The 24,104-nt window shown below is 41.5% G+C and overlaps 3 protein-coding genes across 8 annotated transcripts in view; 2 read left to right on the top strand and 1 right to left on the bottom strand.

Annotated features, from left to right (window-relative positions):
• igf2bp2a (insulin-like growth factor 2 mRNA binding protein 2a) overlaps nucleotides 1-4,979 on the top strand; it is a 61,216-nt gene extending 56,237 nt beyond the window's left edge. For all 5 annotated transcript variants that reach the window (XM_084908336.1, XM_084908338.1, XM_084908337.1 and 2 more), the window contains one exon: nucleotides 150-4,979. In XM_084908336.1, the coding sequence (XP_084764462.1) occupies nucleotides 150-248 (99 nt within the window). In that variant the 3' untranslated portion in view covers nucleotides 249-4,979. The remainder of the gene's footprint in view (nucleotides 1-149) is intronic.
• Nucleotides 4,980-11,947, bottom strand: tmem41aa (transmembrane protein 41aa). Its single transcript, XM_084908344.1, has 5 exons — nucleotides 11,661-11,947; nucleotides 9,932-10,082; nucleotides 9,286-9,447; nucleotides 7,087-7,225; nucleotides 4,980-6,134 (listed from the first exon to the last, which is right to left on the bottom strand). The coding sequence occupies exons 1-5, from the start codon at nucleotides 11,840-11,842 to the stop codon at nucleotides 5,920-5,922; spliced, it is 849 nt and encodes a 282-aa protein (XP_084764470.1). The 5' UTR covers nucleotides 11,843-11,947; the 3' UTR covers nucleotides 4,980-5,919.
• Nucleotides 11,948-12,128: 181 nt separating this feature from the next.
• On the top strand, nucleotides 12,129-23,897 carry ehhadh (enoyl-CoA, hydratase/3-hydroxyacyl CoA dehydrogenase). 2 transcript variants are annotated; one of them, XM_084908334.1, is made up of 7 exons: nucleotides 12,129-12,344; nucleotides 13,553-13,656; nucleotides 15,919-16,088; nucleotides 16,446-16,557; nucleotides 17,923-18,027; nucleotides 20,736-21,077; nucleotides 21,510-23,897. In XM_084908334.1, the coding sequence occupies exons 1-7, from the start codon at nucleotides 12,271-12,273 to the stop codon at nucleotides 22,760-22,762; spliced, it is 2,160 nt and encodes a 719-aa protein (XP_084764460.1). In that variant the 5' UTR covers nucleotides 12,129-12,270; the 3' UTR covers nucleotides 22,763-23,897. The 2 variants fall into 2 exon arrangements, with proteins under 2 accessions (XP_084764460.1, XP_084764461.1); XM_084908335.1 differs by lacking the exon at nucleotides 13,553-13,656 and having other exon boundaries at nucleotides 12,231-12,344.
• Nucleotides 23,898-24,104: the final 207 nt, after the last annotated feature.

Genomic DNA, 24,104 nt, shown 5'->3' with positions numbered 1-24,104 from the left:
TCTTTCAGATAAAGCTTGCATACTGCATTTACCTAAATGTATCTGTCTACACTTGTATTTTTATTGATGATTGTCATTTACTTTGTTCATTATTCTTACTTGAACCTGTTATGTTCTGCTGCTGTGTTAATTCTTGATCTCTCCTACAGACTGCACAGAGGAAGATCCGGGAGATCATTCAGCAGGTCAAACAGCAGGAACAGAAGCACCAGCAGGGCGCCGCTGTGTCACCGCACCACTCCAAGTGACCAGCCGGGTGGCTCCAGTGGGCACCAGCCAATGAATGTAGCCCTCCCAAATGAACAGAGACCTATCCAGACTAAGGCCAAGGCCAAGGGGGACATGCAGGGCAGACCAGCAGCACCGGGATCAAAACCAAAGAACTTCGCTAGGGGGGACACAAGTGAGAGCCAAAGGCTGAGGGCATTGTGTGCACTGCCAGCCCTGTGAGAGCAGATAGATTGGGAGAAATCGTACTGAAGCTAAAAAAAAAAAAAATTAATAAAGAAACAAAAAGACCAAAAAAAGAAAAACCTACAAGAAAGGCAGAAATGGCAGAAAATTTGGGAACTGTTGTCTTCACGGTTAAAAAAAAACTAGTTTGTCGCCCTGCATAACGTTATCTCTTTAGTTGGACTAACATAGGCCTAAAAAAAGAAAAAGAGAAAATGCAACTCTATTTTAACACGAGCGTGTACGAGGCATTGTGATTGATATTTTGGGTTAGAGCGAGAGCCAGCGACAGCGGACTCCTTCTCTCACGCGTGTTTGAGATATTTAGATTGTGAGATCAAATATCCTTAGCAGTATTAATGCAGTAGAAACGTGTATGGATACACACTGAGAGCATGCTCTGTTATTTTATTCATCAAAATGACAGTAGAGCTTGGTGTTAGTATTTTGCTTGTACCTGAGATTGATTGACTGAGTAATCGATTGATTGACAGCCTCCCCTTGTTTGTTCCCATTTTTAGGCCACTGAAATTTGAAAAGAAAACCCCTATAAGTAAATAAGGTGAATGGTTCTGAGTCTTTGTAACAAGCCTGTGTGTGTGCCAACGCAAAAGATAACGTCCCTTTCAAATATATCTCACCATTCATATCTGATACTAAGCTTTTTTTTTTTTTTTTTTTTTCTCTCTTTTCTTCTAATTTCTGCTTCACTTCTCATCACTCTCTCTCATCGGACACCATGTCTTTTCTTTTGTTTTTGTTTGGGTTTTTTCTTTTTTAAAAAAATGGGATAAAAAAACTTTCCGTAGCTTTTTGATAACCTTGAACTGACTGCCACTTTTGCTCAAGAGAGGTTAAATGCAACTGAGGGATTTTTCTTTTTTCTTTCTTTTTTTTTGTAATCAGTAAAATTCTGTCATGCTGTGCAGTAGACGTCGTCTGTGTTCACGCTCGTCGTCGCCTCTTCAATCAGAGCAAAAACTGACGTCTTAACGAGCGGTGCGCGTTCGCCCGTTAACTGGTCTTTTTCGGACGCGCGCCGCCACACGCTTGGCCTTATGAGGACGTCCCAAGGGCCAGCACAGAATGTGAGCTGAGGGCCCGGCAAAGGAGGGGGACAGGGTTCGGGGCAGGGTTGGGAGGGTTAGGGGGAGGGAGGGTGCAGACCTCTGGTGTGTGGGATTTTAGGGAGGCGCTGTATGACCTGTGGTACACGACCAGCCGCAGCCGCGTTTGGCTTTAACCCTCTCTTGTCAGGGAGCTTTCTAAAAATGGCATGACAGCTGTGAATGTACAAAATGCAGCCTTTTTAGAAAAAAATACAGATATCACCCCTGCCGTGTCCAGCAGGCCAGGCCAGCGGCACACGACACACAGATTGTCATCCTCTTGCTCTCTGTTCTTTTCGCTTTTTTTTTTTTTTTTTTTTTTTAAATTAAAAAAAATTATTTTGGCGAGCTGGCCGCCTGCTCTGCGGGCACGCTGGACACGCAGGTCCTGGTGTCCCTTTGTGCTTTACTTTGAAGAACATAGAAGCTTGTTGCCTTATTTTGTCACCTTTCATACATCACCCATCAGCTTCATCTTCCAGACGCAAGGTTATTGCCAATACGCACAGCTTCCTCCGTGTGTGTGTGTGTGTGTGTGTGTGTGTGTGTGTGTGTGTATATATATATAAAAAGAGAGAGTAATATTTATGAATCTATTTTTTCCTATTTTGTCATGAGAGCTATTGATAAGAAACAAAAAGAAGACAAAGTCCTTTTCTTTTTTTCCTCAGTGGGACACTGCCATATTATTTTGAAGGGAAGTGTTTATTTTCTTGAAAAAACTAAAACAAAAACTAGACTATGAATAATAATATAATGAATAAAAACCTGAAAAAATAGGAAAGCAGTAAAAGCGAACCACCGCGTTAACTTGTGGTCGGGATGTGAACAGTGCGCATGTCAGTATTGTGATCTACCTCAGGCTTCAGGGTACCTCAGTCCAATCTTTCATTTCCCCCTTTTTCCACATTTTTGTATGCCTTGTTAACTAATCATTTTGAGCGTTTTTAATTTTCTTTTTTAATGAAATGAAAAAAGATAAAAGATCTACAGTAATCTCTACTCTCTTCAGGTCCAGCCGACTAGTGAAACTTTGTAAAAGAAAAAATCAACTAAAAATAACCGTAGTCAACTTTGTCGGACTGTTTGCCTGGACGCCATACAACCTCTTAATGATACAAAAGAATTTCCAAGTCAGTTTTTTTTTTTGTTTTGTTTGCTAGAAAGGAATGAAGAGCAGGATCTAAGGGGTACATACCTGCCCGATGTGGTTCTGAATGTGGATGTTGTGTACTGATTTCACCTTCAAAGAAATTAAAGAGAACGAAAAAAAAGAAAAATCAGTTGATAGAAACAGAAACTAACCGACTGTACCTCCTGTTTTTGTTTTTTTTTTGTTTGTCTTTCCCAACCGTACCTCCAGGTTTTTTGAGACTTTTAACAACAAACCACGACGTTTATTCACTTGTGGAAAAAAATAACATAAAAAAATAAATTACTTTTGTTTTGTTTTTTTATAACAACCCAATTTTACCAGCTCTATTTGATAACAGCATCCTCTGGGGTTGATTTGATGAAAACACAAAGCTGCAAAAATACACTGACAGGACTCTTGAACGTGGTGTGAAGCCCTAGTCTTCTGTGTAGAATGTAGAACAACTCTAGTCGTTGAAATGTCACTGTGTACGACAGGATAACTGTATATCTGTAAACATGTACAATAGTCGCACATTAATGCATCGTTTTCTGTCTCTCTATAACACCTACCAGTCTGCGCCTGCATTGTGAGAAATGGTGGGAGAAGTTTAGAGCGTCACAGGTTCCCTCAAGCTGACCTCTAAATGGTTTTCTCATCGATCTACCGGTTATTACGTTTATTTTTTTTTTTGTGCTGTACATTTCAGAATTACCTCTGAATCCAAGGCTGACTTAGTTACAGTTACTAAAACCAGTGTAGGGCAAAGGAATATAATAAATAAATGATGTAGTAAAAGTTAGTTTGGTTTTGGCACTATTTTAGGGATTTTTTTTCTTTTTGTTTTCCATCAGATGAGGATCCTTTTTTTTTTTTTTTGGTCCCAGTGAACACAGATTAGCAAAATAAAACATAAAGGTCTATCAAACTCACACAATGCCTGGGGCTGCTTCAGCACGCCTCCACCACAGCCGGTACAGTACCTCATACTGATGATGTTAGCTCGCCAGACCTGATTCAATTACCCTGACCTTACCCACACGAATGCAGTACAGTGCTTCTGTTGGAGCGCATGACTCCTGCGGTGGGCTGCTTCACTTTAGTAGGGCATGTCTGTTCGCAGTAGCACTGGAAAATTGAATTTTGTCACTTACGGTTTGTCTGACTGGCAGGAGTAGGTTTTTTTTTTTTTCCTCTTTTTTTTTCTTTTTCCTAGAGCAGATTTGAAGTTCTTTTCTCGCATTGCAGAGGACTCCTCAGGCCTCCGCCTCTCTTGTGTTTTTGGCTCTTTACTAGAAGAGCAGGTTTCCCCTCAGCCACAGTCTGAGGCAAAACCTGCAAACATCATAGTAACTTTCTTTTTTACTTCCAAGGATTTTGGTGTTTCTAGGTTCAGTAGGGTGTTGCTAGGCATTAATTTCAGTATCAGAAAAAACACACTCGCATCACTGAGGACGCACAGTGCTGTTAGTCATATCGCACAGCGGTTGAATAACTTAGGCTTTATTTTGTTTTCTGTTGATCTGGTTTTCTTGTCAGTTACACTGATTAAATAATGTAGTCTGGAGCAGTAGCTGGGATTCTTTAATATCCAGTCATGTTAGATCACTACTTGCTGTTAAATTGTGTCCTAGCTAGGATTTTAAACAGATTTGAAGATTGGGATGGGGGAGGTGGGGGGATAAGAAAAAGAAAATGCAAAGTAGATATGAGTGGGCAGAGTAACCAGATCTGAAAATAAAAGTGCTGGTAAAAGTTGTTCTGCCTATGGGACTGAATATTCAACACCATCCAAATTAACAAAAACAAGTATGGATCAGGTGATGAAGGATCGAGTCTGGTCAGATGTGCAGAACCACAGCAGTGGGTTTTTTTTTGTTTTGTTTTTTTGTCGTCCTAACTTGTGAACTGAGAAAAATGCAAAGACTTGCATGAGACTATTGCAGGCGATCCAGTATGTACTACACGTCATATAGCACTATACTTCAATTTGTGGTTTTACATCGATCCGACTCTTAACTGCTCTTCACCATTTGGGAGATTCCTTTTGTTTCCTCAGTAGGTCACAAACCCTCACGTCCTACATTTCCCACAGGCCAAAAGGTCCCAAAAACACCTCAAGGTAATTGGTGACTGTGCACTGGACAGACATACGATCCATTGTTACTACATCTCGTGGATCCGTGCCTTTCTGGTAACAGCCATGCTGTTGTTTTGAGTTGTGAGTGAACTGTATTGCTGAGCAACCTGGATCTGAGCAATAAAGAATATTTGAAAGAAAACTGTTTTCACGTTTTATTATTTCAAAGGTTTTGTACCTCTCTAATAAAGGTGCTTTCAACACTTACAATCTGACACACCAAAGGTCAGTCACACTGAAAAAACGCCCGATATAAGTACAACCATTAAAAAAAAAAAACAAATCCCTTCATTCACCGAGTGCACTGGAGCTTCTGCTCAGTGATTCTGCTTCATCTTGCACCGTGCACAAGATCACCAAGTATTAAATTTGAAACCCATACATTAAAACAAAATATACAAATCAGAAGAAAGACATTTTACTGCTAAACCAATAAAATGACTGCAAAGAAGGATTTTTTTCTAGCAGGATTAAAGCTTCAAGTCACCCAAATTAACTGCACATTGGTTTTCAGACAATACCGGAGAACACCTTAACACGTTAAACACGTCCCATATAACGAGCCATTAAAACCGGTCACGCTGCTTTTCCAGAGGTCGAATTCTGGCCTCTAAATGACCCCCCCCCAAAAAAAAGATTAACACTGAAACTGCAAGAAGCAATTGTCAAAACAATAAAAAATAAAATAAATCATAAAAGCCCCACAAAACCATGATCAACAAACATTCACACCATCTCTTTCTGGTGCTCATGGAGGTAGAAGTGTGAGTTCAAAACTCCACGACAGGCACTTTGAACACTTGCTTTCTGAACATGAGTGCAAGAGCAAAGTTTCCTTAAAATGCCCCCCTCCCTCCTCTTCGTGTCACCACTGTACATTCCTACATCTATAAACATTTACTGCTGTGCCAACATGTGGCACGGAAATATCTGGTAGGACATAATTCTCCTCAAATACTCTCACTGTGATTTGTCCAGGTGGCTCTGCAACAGTAAAGCACTTTACGTGTGTGTGTGTTTCATTCGCTCTCGAGGGCAGAAGGCATCAGTATGTTAACAAACAAACTCAGTCCCAGGATGGATCACTGGACCTTCTTATCGAGTCCATTCTGTGACTGGATGCCAAGTTTGAGTCGCTTCTGACTGAAGCGGCGGATGAGGGCACCAGGCAGCAGAGCCATGCAGGCGATGGCCAGCAGCTGCAGGAGCCGCTCCCAGGAGAACAAGTCATCCAGCGATGACACCTCGGATAGCATGACGCCTGTCTGGACGCAGATGAAGTTGTATGGCAGGAGGCCTGAAGAAGCGGACAATAGAGGAAGAACAAATTGTGCTGAGACACGATGGGTAACTTAATTTGCAATGACAGATGCAGCGTTGTGTTGTTGTTGCTTAACCCTGTAAGGTCCAAGAACCCATAATCCTAACCCTATGCTATCACATGAAAACTGTTTTTTTTTTCCCCCCCCTTTAAAAAACAGTTTCTTGTTTTTAATCTATTACAACTCATGTGGTTAAACCGGAATGTTGGCATATGCCACCATATAAATTCTTAGTGTGCATATCTATGTAGAAACCAGGCTTAAGTCTGTGCTGTGAAGAGGAGTTTAATTAGGTTTAATGCCAGCTGTAGGAGGCCTGGCATGAGCTGGTAAGTAACAACATCACAATCAATTCAATTTTTATTTCGAACATATAAGTAATAATTTTGTTAATACCCTTAAAAACAAACAAATGCATTTATCAAAATTAGTAAGGAAAAAACAACGTTTTCATGTGTGTGATGGGCGCTGGATACTAAGAGCCTACAAGTGGCCGACACTGTTGCCAACATTTATACCTGTTCTGTTCCTTTTCTATTAACGGTATGATTTAACTTTCAACCTGAAAGTCAGAGTCAAAGAGGTTGTTGCTCTCTGTGCAAGTTTAATGACCATGACCAGATCAAAGATGCCTGCAACTGTATCGTTTAAAGACGAGGAAATCGGTCAGTTTAAGTCAGATATGGCTATGATTTTTTATAGGCACAGAATTATCTAAATCTAGAGGTGTATTAATAGATATAGCAGAGTTTTCCAGGGAGCGATAATTCAAAAAAGTTAAAGCTAATAAGCTTGGTTTTAGCCTGTCAATAGTGACTGACTATTTTAAAAGCTGAAGCCCATCGTTATCCAGTATTTGGTTTTCAATGTGGAGTGCTAGACGTACCTCACTTAGTGTCACCAAGCAGAAAATCTGTGTGTGCTTACCAATGAAGACTGAGCAGAAAAAGAAGGTGATGGGGATGTTTACAATTGGGGCAGACATATTCAGAAACCAGTTGGGAGTCATGGGAAAGAACCTCAGGAAGAGCAGGAAGAAGAACAAACAGTCCTGGTTTTCCTCCACCTGGAAGATATGGAGAACAGATCAGACGGGCTGGAGATATTTACAGAGGCAGGCGGTAGGTGTGTGTCATCGTTCTCGTCCCCTGTTCACATCAACTAGTCACGCGCAAGTTAACTCATCAGCAAAACTATACCAAGAGTCATCTTTTCAAAGCGTTACAGTCAAGTAGTCCTTTTGGTGAATAATAATGCAAATCCAAATCTGACATAACTCTCAGTATACTCGGATATTTGCCAAACACCCACCAGCTACGAAGAAGCTCATCTTGTCAGTACATATACGTCCGTTACAGGCCCAGCAGGCCTACCTTATTTTGCCTGTGCGCGTGGGTTATCCCTCTCTCCTGTCCTTGGCACCGCCCTCTGCAGCTGACTCCACTCAGCATTCAGCACCAGGGAGTACTTTAGGTCAGGGAGAGCCACTGCTGTGTCAGCATGTGAGCCGTGCATAGGAGCGTGTTTGATCAGTTCTCTTCAACTTATTCTTTTTGCGACCCACACAGCAAAGCCATGTCTCAGGTTTTGCCGCATTTGATCTCTTTCGGTTTAATTATAAAAATTTAAAAAAAAATATTGACTCGTTTTTCACTATTGCTTCTCTCACATCCCCTGAGCACTGTACTACCAAGCAAAATTAATAGCTTAGTGACATAATACCAAATGTATTCGCTTGTTTGGCTTCACACACACATGTGAACTTTAGTGACATCCCATTCTTAACCCATAGCGCTTAATATGATGTCGGCCCACCCTTCGCACCTTAGCTTACAGCCATACATCCCTGAGCACACCCGACCCGATCTCGTCTGAAAAGGATATAACAGTTAATGAGTCTGTTTATGGGAATTTTTGACCATTGTTCCAAAAGCACATTTGTAAGGTCAGACACTGTGCTGGACAGGAAGGCCTGTCTCCGCTCTCATTCATCCCGGAGGAGTTCTATTGGATTGAATTCAATCATCTGGATGGATGAGTGAATACTTTTGGCAATATAGTGTATGTTGAGCTGAGTTATTTGCACTCTTACACAGAATGCTTTTATGCCTGGAACTGCCAAGTCTGTTTCACACTGTTTAAGCCGCAGGTTAAACATAGACCAGCTGATCTTTTAACCTATTTTTAGGATTTATTTGTAGGATATTCATCAGCCAAAATATTTAATAGCTAATTAATTAAATTTTCATTTGGCAACAAACTAAAGTGATTTCCACGTCTCAGTCGTCAGACGGTGAGATGGGAAACAGAGCTGTTTAAGTGGATCGAGTTTAAGGTTTCAGAGTCTAATGTGCAGGTGTCAGAAAAAACCAAAAACAACAACAACACATAAACTCATGAATTCACAAGATTAATGACTTCCTGCCAGCGTTGTCCTGTTGTCTTTTTTTTTCTTTGAGCCAGCAGTATTGCCTTCAGTGGTTACATATTTCATATTCTTTACAGATCTCTATCACCTGCTCTATCACCAGGTGTCTCTGACTGGAGTAGGTGGGACTCAATCTATTTTATGAGCAAGAAGAGTGATGTAGCAAACACCCCCTTTCACATAAGCACACATACAGCCTGAAGCAGAAAGTTCCTACCTAACAAAGAAAGCTGACATTGTGGTAGCTGTTATCTCTGAAATTTTAGGCTATGGCTGGCTCTGTGTCAAACTTTCTCCTGGGCTTCGTGAGGGAACACAACAATGTCGCTTCTACACATTTGACAGCAGAGTCTGAAATTACACCTGTCAACCATTTCTTCCTTTTCAAGGACAAGAAGTCACTGATTTATCAGATTCTATGTGTAGAAATGAGTATACTGGATTTCTAAAGTGATAATATGATATGGCCAATGTCTTCTTGTAGGAAGTGTTATTGGTAATAATAGCTTGACAGGTAAAACCTTTGATTTTTGTAAATAAGATAAAGCGTAGCCCTCTTTAATGTTTATTTACAGCACAAGCAGCCAAATTAACAGTTGTTCTCTGAGAAAACAACTGTTAATTTTAGTCCACCGGTATTTCAAAAACTTACTATCTTTCCTTCAGTGTGTTTTGTTTGTGTGACAGCCCGGTCATACCTTTCTCTGCAACGTGGAGACTTTATCTGGGAAGAGGTTCACAATGTAGTGTTTTCCAAAGAATTGGGAGAGGAGGAAGCACATTGTAGAGCCCACAGTTGTGAGCACACAGGCAAGCAGCAGTCCTTGATAGGGTCCAAATATAGCTCCTGCAAGAATGTTCTACACAATGACAAATGGAGACCAAAAGCCCGCGTTAATAGGCATCATCTGACACACAGCTCTGTGGCGTCTCTACATGCGAAAGGAGAGAAATACTTTGTGATCTAACACTGGTGTGAAGCCAGTATTTTGGCAGTTCTGCCCACTCAGATTGTCATTTGCATTATCTGAATATTCTTTTATCCTCCGCATTTATTTAAACAAGAGACACAAGCTGCATACCGCATGCTGCCCAAGTGCCTTTTGAATTTTCCTTCATCTTGCATGCAAATGTAATCTTTTCACACCTACAAGATGTGACACTTTTGGCATATTTTAGCCCATGTGTTCTCGTAATGTATTTAAACATACAAAATGCTTCATTAAAAGGATTTTACATGTGTTTTTAAGACAACCAGCACAAGAAATCTACCAGTTTTGTGCTCATCACAATGCTTGCCTTATCATCCTGGATCTATCTGTACACAGGACATTATTACCTTACCAGGAATGAGGATCCAGGAATAGCAAAGGACTGCTTGTAGAGATAAGCACTGCAGAAGAGGAGCAGGACATATCCAGTGTGCTCTGTCTTGTAGAACTGCAAGAGTTCAGCGAGTTCCCGCAGCTCCTCCAAGTCTGAAGGGAACTTTAACCTGTGAGAACATTCACATTTAAGTTAGTCATTTCTGTCAGGCCAGTTTCATGTTCACAGAAAGACTGGCAGCACAGAAAAAATATCATTGTGATCAAAAATGTTTTAACTTAAAGTTACTTTTAGATTTAAATAGCCAAAAGAGTAACCCATGTGATTTCTGAGGGGACTACAAACATGGCTCTATACCTATACTTATCTGCTAAAACTGATACCAAAACAGTCTTTTTACATCACTTAAAAAACTAAGCTATTTTTTAAAGAAACTGCAATTTTTTCTAACTACCATCTGTTTTACTATAGACAAATCTCACTTCAATCCAAGATAAGTACAAAGAATGAAGTGAGTTTCTTTGAAAAGTTCATTCTTTGTGAGACAGAGTCAAACAGTTAGCATCACACTGTTGCTGCAGATTTTGTCAGCTGCACATCCATGGATGCAAATATCCCATCCCACCACATCCCAGAGGTGCTCTATTAGATTGAGATCTGGTGACTGTGGAGGCCATTTGAGTGCAATGACCTAATTTTCATGTTGAAGAAACCAGATTTAGTGTATCTGACACAGTGCATTATTCTTCTGGAAGAAGACAATGGACACACTGCTGCTATAAAGGAAAGAACATGGTCAACAATGACACTCAGGTAGGCTGTGGTGTTTAAACAATGGTCAGCTGGTACAAAAGTACCCAAAGGGTGCTGAAAAATCTGCTTTGAATTCCAGCATCAGTTTCCTTTTCCTATGTAATATTCTGCCCTGTAGCCCATCTGCTTCAGGGCTTGATGTGCTGTGAGAACAAGCCATGTTCACCCAGAGAACTGCCACTCACACCGTGTGATTGGCTGATTATATATTTGTGTTAACAAGCAGTCAAAAAAGTGTACCTAATGAGCACAAGTATTATTTTAGGCTAATGAATGATATGAGGATCCCATTACACCTCTTTCTATGAAGTGTCTGAATGACACAAACACCGGAAGGAGGTTTCCTCACTCAAAAATGGGACCTCGCTTGAAAACTTGAATGCTCTGCATGTAATTTAGGCGAAGAGGGTCCTGGCTTGGTGCAACTTTTATATGGGGAAAAATCGTGACTTGGTTTGGGATGACACAGCTTTAAACGTGTTCTTTTTCATTCATTACCAAAACTACACTTCAGTGGGAAAAAAAGGTTGTGCCCAGATAAACGCAAAATAATGCAGGAAGAGATGGACATTGTTAATCTACTGTATTAAAACCAAATTACATTTCTACAGTAAACAACAACACAGCACTTGTCAGTTATGACCTGATGACAACCCTCACAAGTTAAAACAGAAGCAAAAACTGGACTTGCTATTTTAACTTTAGCTTTTCCAAAAGAGGCTTCAGTTAAAGTTAGTTAGTTTTTAGAGTCACTGCTTTTTAAAGGGGGGTTAAAAGCCTGCACATACGCTGCCTGTCTTTTTATGAGCTGCATGCTAACATTAGCTTACTAGTGACCCAGCAGGGTCCAATTTAAAGAAAGCTAAATTATGCACAGCATATAACAAAGCCCTAAACTATGGGTTACCAGCCAGCGGCTAAATATACCGGTCACCTGCTGGGCTCTTCTTCGTCCAAGGAGTCGCCGGGCTGCTGCTGTTGCTCCTCGGACACATATCCAGCCTCGGCGCTCCGGACAGAACGCTTTCTTGGTCCCGCGGGGAGGTACAAGGACAGGGAATATAGATACAAGCTGGCTGCGGCGACAACCGTAATTAGTCCTACGAGCGAGCGCATGTTCCCCTGAGTTTGATAGCCAGAAAAAAGCTTCACGTCCCGGTTGCTGTCAGCGAGAATAGCAACGGCAAGAAGCGGCAACCAACCGCCGCAGTGACGTCACATCCCCATGTCAATAGAACAGTTAAAATATTCAAATTACTAACCCACTAGCACCCACAAGTATATCTTATAATTTAATAATCAGATTAAAGTACATATCAATAATATAAAAGGCGGGGGGAAAATAATTATTTATAAACTCTGCTTCCGGTAGGGGGCGATAAGCGCGAGTGTTTGCCGTAGAAGAAGAGCGTTTGTTTACACGGAGGGGGAGGAAGTGTGACAAAGGTGATGAAGGATTGCTAACTGGATTAAAGTCAAGTTTCAAAGTTCAGTCTGCACAGCAAAAAAGAGAGTGCGACATCTCCAAGTATTCCTTCGACACCATGGCTCAGTACACTCGCGTTTCGGGCTCCGTGGGCTTGATTACTCTCCAAAGTCCTCCCGTTAATGCACTCAGGTGAGCCGATTTAATGAACTTGGTCTGCACAACTTCTTATACTGCAATTTTCTTTTTTTAGCGTGTCTCGTAATGCGAATTCACATGTGCCTGATTGATTTTATATGCAGTAGAGCTGTAGCTGCAACAGCAATTTTCAGCTTACACAAGAACAAGTAGAAAAGTAGAAAGTAGAAATCACGAAAGAGAGCTTTGTGCACCAGAAGATAGTAACTCAGGTGTTTTACCAGAGGGTGGCGTCAGAGAGAGTGATCCTCTGATTGCTGTTGTAAATGGCTTGAACCATAATCTGTCAAACGTGAGTGATATCAAGTCTTTCTGTGCCAAAGTTGAAGTGACTGTTATATGTCCTTTATTTATCCACTAAAAAGACTTATCATACTTAATGTTTTTTTTTTAAATAAATCTGGCCAAGAGGGAAGTAGAAAATTAAAACAAATACCATATTAGTTGTATAAAGATATTTTAATTTGCCATAAAGAAGTGGATTGCTTATAATGTAGAGCGCAGAGTCGCTACTTGCAAAACAGGTCCTTTGTTTATTTTATATACACCCCTTCATAAACCCTGGTGTCTACAGCCTGTTTACAAATAGACACAAAGGTTTTGTAGTTGGTACTTTTTATAGACGGCTGTCTCATCATGCAGATTATTCCTAAACTGGCAGCTGCCATTCTTCTGCATATAGAGTCAGTAGGTTTTCATACCTTTAAGTACATTTTAGTGATCAGTTAATCTCATTCACGGCATTTACTTCAGGGTGATTTATTACCACCGCTGCTTTAGGAACAGCTTGAGGCTTAATACATTACAACAGAGAACTGTGATTAATTAACAACTCACCCAACCACAGTGTGATCTACTGGACCCTGGAACCTTTACTGGACCTCACAAGTTTACTTTAAGTCACTTAAGCTGTAGCAATAATTGAATCTATTTACTCTCTAGTTATGCTATCGTTGCCCTGTACCTTAAGATTTAATAGACTGTATGATGCATTTTAGTAGCTTCGTAAGATAAAATTATCAAAAAATAAAGTACATAGATGTTAATTATCAAAGTTTATACTGCTGTGCCTGTATTTGTTACATGCTTTTATTTTAAATTTGTGAAGAAGGGCTACAGCAGAACAGTTTACTGTTAAGTTTCAAATTTCACAAAGGGTGGAAAAAAAGGCCAAATAAAGTTGTGACTTTTTCCTCATGCAGTGCAGCGGTGAGGCAAGGCATTGTTGACTTGATGCAGAGAGCACTCAGTGAGCCAGAAGTGAAGTCTGTGGTCATCTGTGGCCAGAATGGGATATTCTGTGGGGGTATGGACATGTATTTTTTTTTTTTTTTTTTTTTTTATCATTTACCATCATATTATTTATAATGTAAGTGTCTCTGTCTGCCCATCTTCTTTCACTTATCCTATTGAAATAAAATTTGAAAGTATATTTTAAAAACATGCTCCATGACAGATTGGATCAAGTTGATCCCACTTTGTTCTTCTGGTGTTTTCCCTTCAGTTTGAATTCCCTTCAGAGTGGGCACCTCGAGTCCCTAAAAAGGGAACAAAGTGTCAGTGAAGTTCACAAGCAACCAAACATATTAGTGATACTCTAACAAAATAAACACATTTTTCTTGCCCTTTTTATTAATTTAATGTTAATATTCCATCATTAAAAGGTGATTTGTTGCATACACATAATGCAGTAAACAATACAGATCCTGTCATGGCATTTGCAGGTGTAAACACAAAAGCAAAACCAGAAGTAAATAATTTCACATAGAAATAATCCTAAACTGTACATTTTCAACTATTTGTGTCATTATGTCCACCATCATTTAACTTGGAGCTTATTTGCTTAACCGTTGTGTTTCATTCTATAAAATATGAAAAATAGAGAAACATGTTTTTTCTCAACTAAAACCCAAATATATCTGTCAGACAAGGTTGAGAAAAGTAGAAAAGAGCCACACAAAATAATGAATTGCTGATCTGCATATCCATCTCTCATGACCTTTCTTTCTCCAAGTTTCCGTTTCTGTCCAAGATCCTGGAGCGACTAGTTCTCTCTCAGCTTCAGGCGTACTTAGACGCAAACAACATTGCAGAGAAATTTCAGTCTGCCTTTAAGCCACGGCACAGCACTGAAACGGCCTTGCTTAGAGTTCTCAATGACCTATTTGTAAGCACTGACTCTGGACGCTCTGTGGTCCTGGTCTTATTGGACCTTTCCTCTGCTTTTGATATGGTCGATCATAACATTCTTCTACTAAGACTTGAGCATACTGTGGGTATAAGAGGCACTGCCCTCAACTGGTTTAAATCTTATCTTGCTGACAGGTCTTTTTCGGTTAATTTGGGCAACTTCTCATCTTCCTCGGTACCTGTACGCTGTGGTGTGCCTCAAGGATCTGTATTAGGCCCTATTCTCTTTTCGCTATATCTGCTCCCTCTTGGGGCAATTTTTGAGAAGTATAATATTGCCTTTCATTGCTATGCTGATGATATACAGATTTATTTTGAGATTACTGACGATCTTGCTATGTCTTTTCACTATTTTCGTGAATGCATGCGTGAGGTTAAAGGTTGGTTCAAGAGTAATTCTCTTGTCCTGAACGAAAAGAAAACGGAGATCGTGGTGTTTGATAGTAAAATCCCCCGCGACCAACTGTGTGCTGCTCTGATGCCTTTTGCTAGCTCTCCTTCTGATTATGCCAGTAATTTGGGCATACTACTGGATAGCTCGCTTAAATTTGACAAGCAAGTGTCTGCTGTTGTGAGGTCTAGTTTTAATCAGCTGTGCCTCATTTCTAAGGCTAAGCGCTATATTCCGCACATTGACCTGGAAAAACTCATTCACGCATTCGTGACTTCCAGGTTGGACTACTGCAACTCTCTTTACATTGGCCTTTCCTCCACCCTTCTCGTTAGATTGCAGACTGTCCAGAATGCGGCGGCACGCCTTTTGACAGGTAGCAGGAAGTTTTCTTCCATCACTCCTGTTCTTGCTGGCTTGCACTGGCTTCCAATTAAATACCGTATTCAATTTAAAATATTACTTTTCACCTACAAAACCATTAATAACTTGGCGCCGAGCTACCTCAATGAGCTTCTCAGGTTACACACTCCTGTCAGAGCACTTAGATCTGCTACCCAAATTCTTCTGGAGCAACCTCGTTCTCGGCTGAAGTCTCGTGGTGACCGTGTGTTTGCTGTAGCTGCCCCGGTCTTATGGAACAACCTTCCTGTTGCTATCCGGACGTCTGACTCTATGCCACTGTTTAAATCACGGCTGAAGACTTATTTGTTTAATCTTGCCTTTCCACCTAGTTAACACTTGGTGTGCGTTGTACATTTTTATCCGTTATGCTTGTGAACTACTTTTATATCTTATGATTGTCAAGGTTTTTATAATTGATACGTGCCAGGTCCTTTCTCTTTTCCCTCCCATCTCCCTTTTCCTATTTTATTTTTGTCAAGCACCTTGGTATACCCTTGGTTTTTTAGTGTGCTTTATAAATAAAGTTTATTATTTTTATTATTAAGTTTCTGATCATTTTGTCAATTTGAATTTGTGCAACAGGAGCAGACATCAAGGAGTTTGGGGGACAGATGTCTGGGCCTCCCCTGATACCGATGATCCACGCCATCGAGGCTGCTTCCAAGCCCGTGGTGGCAGCTATAGAGGGGATCGCTTTAGGTGGAGGCCTTGAGTTGGCACTTGGCTGTCATTATCGGATCGCACACTCTAAAGTTAGTTCATGCTTCAGATCTCTGTCCCTGTCGGCCAGTGTCTCTTTAATGTCAGCGATGTAACGCATCGATGTCTGTCAGTATCTTGCATGTTGTGAAGCTTTTGCATAATAATGTTGTTTTGTTTTTTTTTTTAAAAAATGTGCAAATGACTAGAAAAAGAGTGAGTTAGTCTGTGTCAGACTTGAAAAGGTTTAAAAAAAGTCTTATCTGTCCAGAATACATTTGATATTTATGTCACTCACAGAAGCCAGGCAGAATAACACATATCATATTCAAAGAATATTTCCAGAAACATTTTTCTCTAATGTCTAAACCTCCACAGTTCAGTACGTCCTGTTGTCTTTGTCTTTTCAGGCCAGAGTGGGACTTCCAGAGGTGACCCTGGGGCTGCTGCCTGGTGCAGGGGGAAGCCAACGTTTGCCGAGGCTCATCGGTGTCCCGGCTGCCTTGGACCTCATCACCACAGGTAGCAGAAAGAAGTTAACACTGTCTGACTTTGATTAATAAAGTTTCCTAAACTTGGCGACTCCCAGCAACTTTTGATTTCTGAAGAAGAGCACGTCCTAAAACGTTTGATAATAAAGCACCCAGACATGTCACTGTATGCAGTCCTGCTAAAAACTAATGAGAAACTATTCAGTAGCTTGTAGAACCGCCTATGGAGGCAATAGTTTGACTTTATCAGCCTCTCACATCATGTGTTTACAACATTGCTTCAGTTCATTGAGGTTTGCTGGCATTTGAGTATGCAGAGCTCTCTTAAGGTCTCACCACAGCATATTAGTCACTGGGCCTACAGCAAGTGTTGTAGATCTGCTGTTGTGGTTGGGCTCATTGTCCAGTTCAATGACCTAATTTTGGCCGAGCTTTAGCTCATGGACAGAGAGCCTCATATTTGACTCTAGAATACTTTGGTATACAGAGTCTGAATGATCAGCCCTTCACCACAGTGGTTAACTGTTGTTGTGAGGTGTTTGCGCTGATTTGCTGTGTTTTGTTTTCTGTGCATTATGACCAAACATCTCCACTTTGTCTTGTTTGTCCAAATGACATTGTTCCAGAAGTCTTATGTTTTGTTCAGATGCAATTCTGCAAACAGAGCCGTGCTGCCTCTGGAGAGAAGAGGCTTTCTCCTGGAAACCAAACGAGTCATATTTGTTCAGTGTGTCTCTGATTGTAAAACCATGACTTTAATATTTAACAAACAAACTAAGGCCTAAGATGTTGCTCTTAAGTTGGTTTATTTATTTTTATTTTTTTGCAGTTTCTCTGATTGTTGCACGCTATGACCTTGAGTTGAATTTGTTTGGATGTTGACAGTCTGCCAAAGCTCCTGCTTTCATAGAAATGCTCACACTTGCTAATGATCATTTATTTAACTGTATTTGATTAGCAGCACCTGTCTGCTACTTACCCCTGTAATTCCTATGGAAACAGTAAGGGTTTTTTTTTTTGTTTTTTTTCACGTGTGACTGAAAATAAAATGAAAATAAACCAGGAGACAGTTTACATGGATGACCAGCAGAGGTCAGCATGAATTAACGTTTTACTATGTGATGCTGCAGGAGCGATTCACTGCCCTGTTCAGAATGTCTGAAATGTTCTTCACCAACTATAATTCTTCATCTTTTGATTTTTTTTTAAGTCTATTTTACTCTATTATGCTATTTAGTTTTGTGAGACGTTGCCTTTATTTAACTAAAACAGGAGATGATGTGGTTTTAAGCTAAGCGTCTAAATGCCAAGGTCACCTGAAACGGCCCTCATTAATTCATATTATGTTCATCGTATCATTCATATGGAGCCTTGACGACACTCATGTCTCCCACAGGTCGCCACGTGACTGCCGCAGAGGCACTGAAATTCGGATTAGTGGACCAGATTACTGATCACAACACTGTGAATGTAGCTGTGAAGTTTGCCCAGCGAGTCGCAGGTGAGATGTGGATGAAGGGGAAAAAAGAAGCAAATGGTACTCACTGGCTTGTTATACTCTCTCTCTTCACTGGTTTAAAAATTGATTCTGTGGAAGCAGGGAAGAAATTCCACCTAGAGCAGTTATTTTAGGCGAGTCTGACATCAAGAAGCGCTGATATGTAGGTTGTGGAAGTAAAAGGAAGGAGAAAATGCAGCAGCCAGATCCTTCACCACAGAAGCCATAAATGTTTCATGGATCTGTCAGATGTGCTCTGATGTCTTCACTGCTTTTGCTGTATTATTCAGAAGGGCGAAAAGGGACAAACTTTCCTAGAATATTCATAACGGGCCCTCACCAGTCGTTTTGGAGGATGAGGATTTCCCCCACACGTGCGTACCAGCCTCATTTACTCGCTGAATGGGCTGCGAAGTGTGCCACATCCCCATAGTTTAGGATGATTTATCAGTCAGTGGAAACAGCGGCCCATTCATATTTGCTAGATGGTGATAAATAGTGACGGAGAGCATTGGTAGACTCAGCCTGAATGAAAAAATATGACAAAATTTTTCAGTCATCTAGTTTACTTTTGGGAAAAAGCCTCAATTTTTACCGGTCTTTGTGCTAAGCTAAGCAACCTCATATTAGGCATACAGACACAAGTACTATGAAACCTTTCATCCAACACTCAACAAGAAAGCGGAGAGGCATATCAGAATGTCCTATTCCCTTTATTCATTTGAGCATTTATGAGTGCTATATTCCCTCTAGTACTGCAGAATAATGCACACACCACCCACTCTGCTGTGTGGTTCGGTGAGGGGAAGGTACATTTTTTTTAGTCCTGCCTCGGCATAGTCCAGCCTCGGCATAGCCCTGCGAGAGCTTATGTTTCTTCTCCACGAAAGGAACGTGAGATGATGTTTTCATGACTACCCTGTAGGGTGCGTGCTAGATTTTTTTATTTATTTATTTATTTTTATTCCAGAGATGTCATCTTCATCTCTGGTGAGATTTCTTGGCAGTGACGGCTCATTTCGAAGGCATTGATGTTGGCAGCAATCTCACTACATCTGCACAAAACGTCAACAGTTAAGTCTTTAGGTTTGATTTACAATCAAAAGATGATTGCAGTCTTGTGCTTTTTTTAAAAACATTTTTTTACACAAATGTTTTTTTTTTTTCCTCCGCACTCTACTGCCAAGTTGACTTTGAGTGGGTGAGGAAGTGAGTGTTGTTGGTAAAGCCGAGGCTTAGAGTGAGTCAGACGGAGAAGCCAACGGCGTACAAGATGGGAGATTTGAGGAGATCGGGCCGAATCTGTGGAGATTTTTAACAGATACTCCAGTCTTTTAGGTTGATTAGCAGGGGTGTTAAGTAGGGACGAGAAATGTGCAATTAAATTTACAAACCGAGCGTGACTGTTTGTGACATCGAGACGCGCAGCTGACGACACCCACGGAGTACAATCAGTCTGTGCACACAGTGTGTGGGTACATATTTATCCAAAGAGCAGTTGCACTTAAACTGATGCATGTGTGGCCTCGCAGATGTACACACACACACTCACACACACACACCATATACATGCAAGCTCGCGAGTCGAGGCTGGTGACGAGATTAACTTTTTTACCCCAGCGGTTGCAACATCTGTCCCGCTACATCTGTGAGGACGGCCAGGATTCCCAACCGCTGCGTAACAAATCCACAGCTCGACCATTTACAGATTAAGCGCTTCAATAATACTCTCCTAAATTACACAGGAATCGCATTGCACTGACACACAATACTTCACAGACATTTATTGTAGACAGAATGTGCATTAAACTGGTTTAAATTGACCCTCATAAGTCATTCCACACTTACAGTATGCTGTTTTAGGCAAAATACCTCCTTATTGGACTAAGTGGATACTCATAATCAAATGTGGCCACTGTCCCTTTAAGCTTTGCCATGGTGACCCAGTTTCTGGCCCAGACCCATGGCTGAGTGTAATTCAGTGGAGCTGTGAAGGATTCTGACTACTGTCCCATGTAATCACGTCAGAGGAGACAGGAATGGGAATTAAGATTTTTAACAAGGTTTTAGCCGAGTGGTCATCTTCTTCACAGTCATTGTTCCTCAGGCTTGAACACATCAGATGGGAAATCTTACGTTCGAAAGTTTTAGTATCTTTATATTAAATCTTTTCATGTAATTTGGCTTGTGGGGGGGAAAAATGATGTTACTCAAAGGATTGCGAATTCAGTTTATCCCCCCTCTCTTCTTTGCTCTCACAGTTGGAAATTTACCTGCTATTTTGTCTATTTTTCTTTTCATTCTGTTTCAGATCTACGTTATTCAAGGTGAATGGTAACAGTAAACTGGCAAGGTCCCTCCCATTATCTGGAAATGGTCTGTCAAATCCCTCTGCACGTATAAGCTAGCGGGCTATCTAGTGATTGAGTGGATGAGTGTGCCTGAAAAACCAATTACACCTGGACTGTGTGTGCTGAGTGCTGGTTGACAAATTTGAGAAAGTGGAAAAGAGTGGTACCTCTGGAAGATGGGAGGCACTTTTCGGTTTGAAAAGTTGAATTGTGCAGAGGCATCTGCACAGAAATCAGAAATGTAATTGCAGACTACAGGTTTAGCTGTCAGAAGTGTGACGAAGCTGAAAGCAGGCGATCATTCGGCTGGGGTCACATCGTCCTTTTTTTCTTTCTTTCTCTTTTTTTCCCCCCCTGCAGATCAGCCGCTGGATGCACGTCGTATAAGCACATATCCGTGTCTGTGCCCCTCTGATGTGGCTGCTCTGTTTGAGGAAGTGATGCAGAGGGTGCGCCGGACTGCCCGTGGAGCCATAGCACCAATTGCGTGTGTCCAGGCGGTGCGCGCAGCGGCCACCCTGCCCTACAATCAGGGAATGGAGCGGGAGAGAGCGCTGATGGCTACTCTCTTCACCTCTGGCCAGGCCCGCGCTCTGCAGTACTTTTTCTTTGCTCAGAGAGCCGTCGGCAGGTGGAGCATGCCCAGTGGAGCCCGCTGGGATACGAGCAAGCCCAGGCCTGTACATAAAGCAGCTGTGATTGGTAAGGGCTTTTGTGGCTTTTAATTTCTACTTGTCCCAAGCTTTTCATTTATCACAAGCACGTTGACTCATCTCACTATCCGAGTGGCATCTCCACATCCAGGTTGCCTATGGAAACTAAGCCCTTGTTTACACTTCAGCTGAGTTTTAATGGATGTCTCTTCCCTGCCGCGAGGCTTGGATGTATGACAATCTGGATATGTGAAGCTCAGCAGCTTGTGTATTAAAATTGCAGGCTTTGGAAAAACGCTATGCTGCCAACGTAAAACTATTTACAGTCTAGCATTGCACAAAATGTTCCGTGTATATATTTATATCCTGTAATTTAACAGAAATGTCTCTGGCATTTGCATGGCTGTTGGTTCCGATATTTTTTTTCCCCCCTATAGTCAGCGTGATTTTTGGTTTTGTTTTGTTTTTTTTGTCGTTTCAGGTCTTGGCACCATGGGAAGAGGCATAACTGTTGCCCTTGCACAGGCAGGGTTCTCTGTGGTAGCTGTGGAGACCCAAGAGAAGCAGCTGATGGAGGCAAAGCAGGCAATATCAGGCATGTTGGAGCGAGGGGCTAAGAGACGTGGGGTCGCTCCTGCTCTAGACAAGATCAATTACGGCCGTAACATCCAGTCGGTAGCAGATGTCGACCTTGTCATCGAAGCTGTGTTTGAGGACATGGCTCTGAAAAAGAAGGTCTTTCAGCAGCTGTCCGCTGTTTGTAAACCTAGCACATTCCTGTGCTCAAACACCTCTGGATTAGATATCGACCAGCTGGCCTGTCAAACCCGCAACCCAGAGCTTGTGGTTGGGATGCACTTTTTTGCTCCAGCCCACGTCATGAAGCTGCTGGAGGTGGTTTATGGGCCAAAATCCTCTCCTCTTGCTGTGGCAACTGCCATGCAACTGGGAAAGAAAATCGGGAAAGTCAGTGTGGCGGTTGGAAATTGTCGGGGTTTTGTGGGGAACCGCATGCTGAAGCCGTATTTGGAACAAGCCCTCTTCTTGTTGGAAGAGGGAGCCACACCTGAGTTTGTGGATCAAGTGCTGGAGGAGTTTGGGTTTGCCATGGGTGTGTTCAGAATGTCTGACCTCTCTGGGCTTGATGTGGGCTGGAAAGTGAGGATGGCTGATGGCTTGGCAATGCCCGACCCGACAACGGGACCGCCAACGAGGCTCCGACAAGGTCGTAGGTACAGCCCCCTGGGAGACCTGCTCTGCGAGCAGGGACGGTTTGGTCAGAAAACAGGCAGAGGTTGGTATCAGTATGATAAACCTGGCAGTCAGGTGGCTAAGCCTGACCCTTGGTTGCACAGCTTCCTGGACGAGTACCGAGCCCGGCACGCCTTGGTGGCACACCGCATAGACCACCAGGAGGTGCTGGAGCGCTGCCTCTATTCCATGATCAATGAGGGCTTTCGCATCCTGGAGGACGGAATAGCCGCAGGGCCTGAAGACATCGACGTCATTTACGTGTTTGGCTACAGCTGGCCTAGACACCGCGGAGGCCCCATGTTTTACGCTGCCACAGTTGGCCTAAACAAGGTCCTTGAGAGGCTCGAGCACTACTACCAGGCTCACCCTGATGTGCCCAGCCTGCAGCCCTGCCACTTGCTCAGGAAGCTGGTGGCCAGCGGCAGCCCACCAATCCAAAAGTGGAGGGAAGTGATTAAGAAAGTCCGCAGCCAGCTGTAAACAACATTTCAACTTTAATGTGTTAATGCACTTCTGAGTTTACAAGCTGATTAAATGTTGACTTGCATAATCAAATAATAAGAAGCACCTGTAAAACGAAATGCATTTACCTTAAACCAAAAAAAGACGACCTGTCTTTGCCAACCGCATTTGTTTTTTATCGTGACAGGAAAATTGCTCACCTCGTAGATGAATATGTTCAACATGAAATACTAATAAAAACAGTGTCTATTGTGTATTAGTAGCAGTAATAAAGATTGATACAATAGATTGAGCCAAAAAAGTACTAGTGCAAATCTTCAGGAGGAAAATAGCACGCGCTTTAAGGAAAATTAACCATAATTTGGAAAAATAAACTGAAAGAAAAGTGTGACGGGAGTAGATTAACAGCACAGTACTGGGGATATTTGCAGGAAGCAAGTCATCTTGGTGTACGTGAAATGTCAGCTGATAAGAATAACAGAAGGAAGAAATTATACATCTTCAGCAGAGATGGATGACTGCAGGGAGGAGGGACCTCCTGTGGCGTTCAGCAAAGCACTTAGTCATTCTGTCTCTGGTGGACCAGACCACTGTGGAGAGGCTGGGCAGTGTTGTCTGTAGATAGACAGACAGATACTTTATTGTCCCCATGGGGGAAGTATGACTTGGACACTGCAAAGCCAGATCCCTCAACAAATATGGGCACTCGGCACCAACAGATACAGATTTAAAAGCCCAAAGGATAACAACATCACTCAGACTGGATTTGAACTGCAGCCTTGTTTTATTTTGATCTTACTGACAGTTTATACAGTTTGACTGTGTTATCATTTCTTATATGTTGTCTACTTTATTCACACACGGAGGTGGACACAATGCTAGGAGTGGCCACAGTGAAAAACAGACCTGACCAGGCTTTGAAGCCGGCGAATGTATTGCAGCAGATGAAGCTCTACAGAGGAAATAAAACTCTAATAATTGTGAATAAAATGTCTTTACTTAAGTTTGTGCTTTTAAAATTGTTTACCAAAAACATATATGGCACATAAAATGCTAACGTTTGAATGTAAATTAACTCTTTGCTTTTCCTGGTTGTCACTAATGATACTGCACAGTATAATCTGACTCTTCCAATAAAGACATTATACAATCAGGTGTTGATCTGTTGTGATTTATACAAACAAAATGATTGGTCCTCATCAAAATGATGCAATATCTAAAATCTAAAGTTTATTTAGTCAAATAATGAATCATTAAGGAAAGTGTGATCGGTATAAACTGAATATATATATTTCAAGTAAATTTAATATTTTACATTATATTTATATATGTAACATGTAATCAGATTACTTAAAGTAGG

The sequence above is a fragment of the Perissodus microlepis genome, chromosome 16 (genome assembly GCF_051167445.1).
Source record: "Perissodus microlepis isolate ML-2025 ecotype Zambia chromosome 16, ASM5116744v1, whole genome shotgun sequence".
Classification (NCBI taxonomy): Eukaryota; Metazoa; Chordata; class Actinopteri; order Cichliformes; family Cichlidae; genus Perissodus; species Perissodus microlepis.
The sequence above is the reverse complement of the archived record's forward strand: the minus strand, read 5'-3'. Positions and strand labels throughout refer to the sequence as shown.

Coding starts and splice junctions, on each gene's coding strand:
- tmem41aa (XM_084908344.1), bottom strand. CDS start 11,842: ATGCGCTCGCTCGTAGGACTAATTACGGTTGTCGCCGCAGCCAGCTTG. Junction 9,448..9,931: donor TTCCTGGATCCTCATTCCTG/GTAAGGTAATAA, acceptor GTCATTGTGTAG/AACATTCTTGCAGGAGCTAT. Junction 6,135..7,086: donor TTTCTGCTCAGTCTTCATTG/GTAAGCACACAC, acceptor CCGCTTCTTCAG/GCCTCCTGCCATACAACTTC.
- ehhadh (XM_084908334.1), top strand. CDS start 12,271: ATGGCTCAGTACACTCGCGTTTCGGGCTCCGTGGGCTTGATTACTCTC. Junction 18,028..20,735: donor GTTTGCCCAGCGAGTCGCAG/GTGAGATGTGGA, acceptor CCCCCCCTGCAG/ATCAGCCGCTGGATGCACGT. Junction 21,078..21,509: donor ACATAAAGCAGCTGTGATTG/GTAAGGGCTTTT, acceptor TTGTCGTTTCAG/GTCTTGGCACCATGGGAAGA.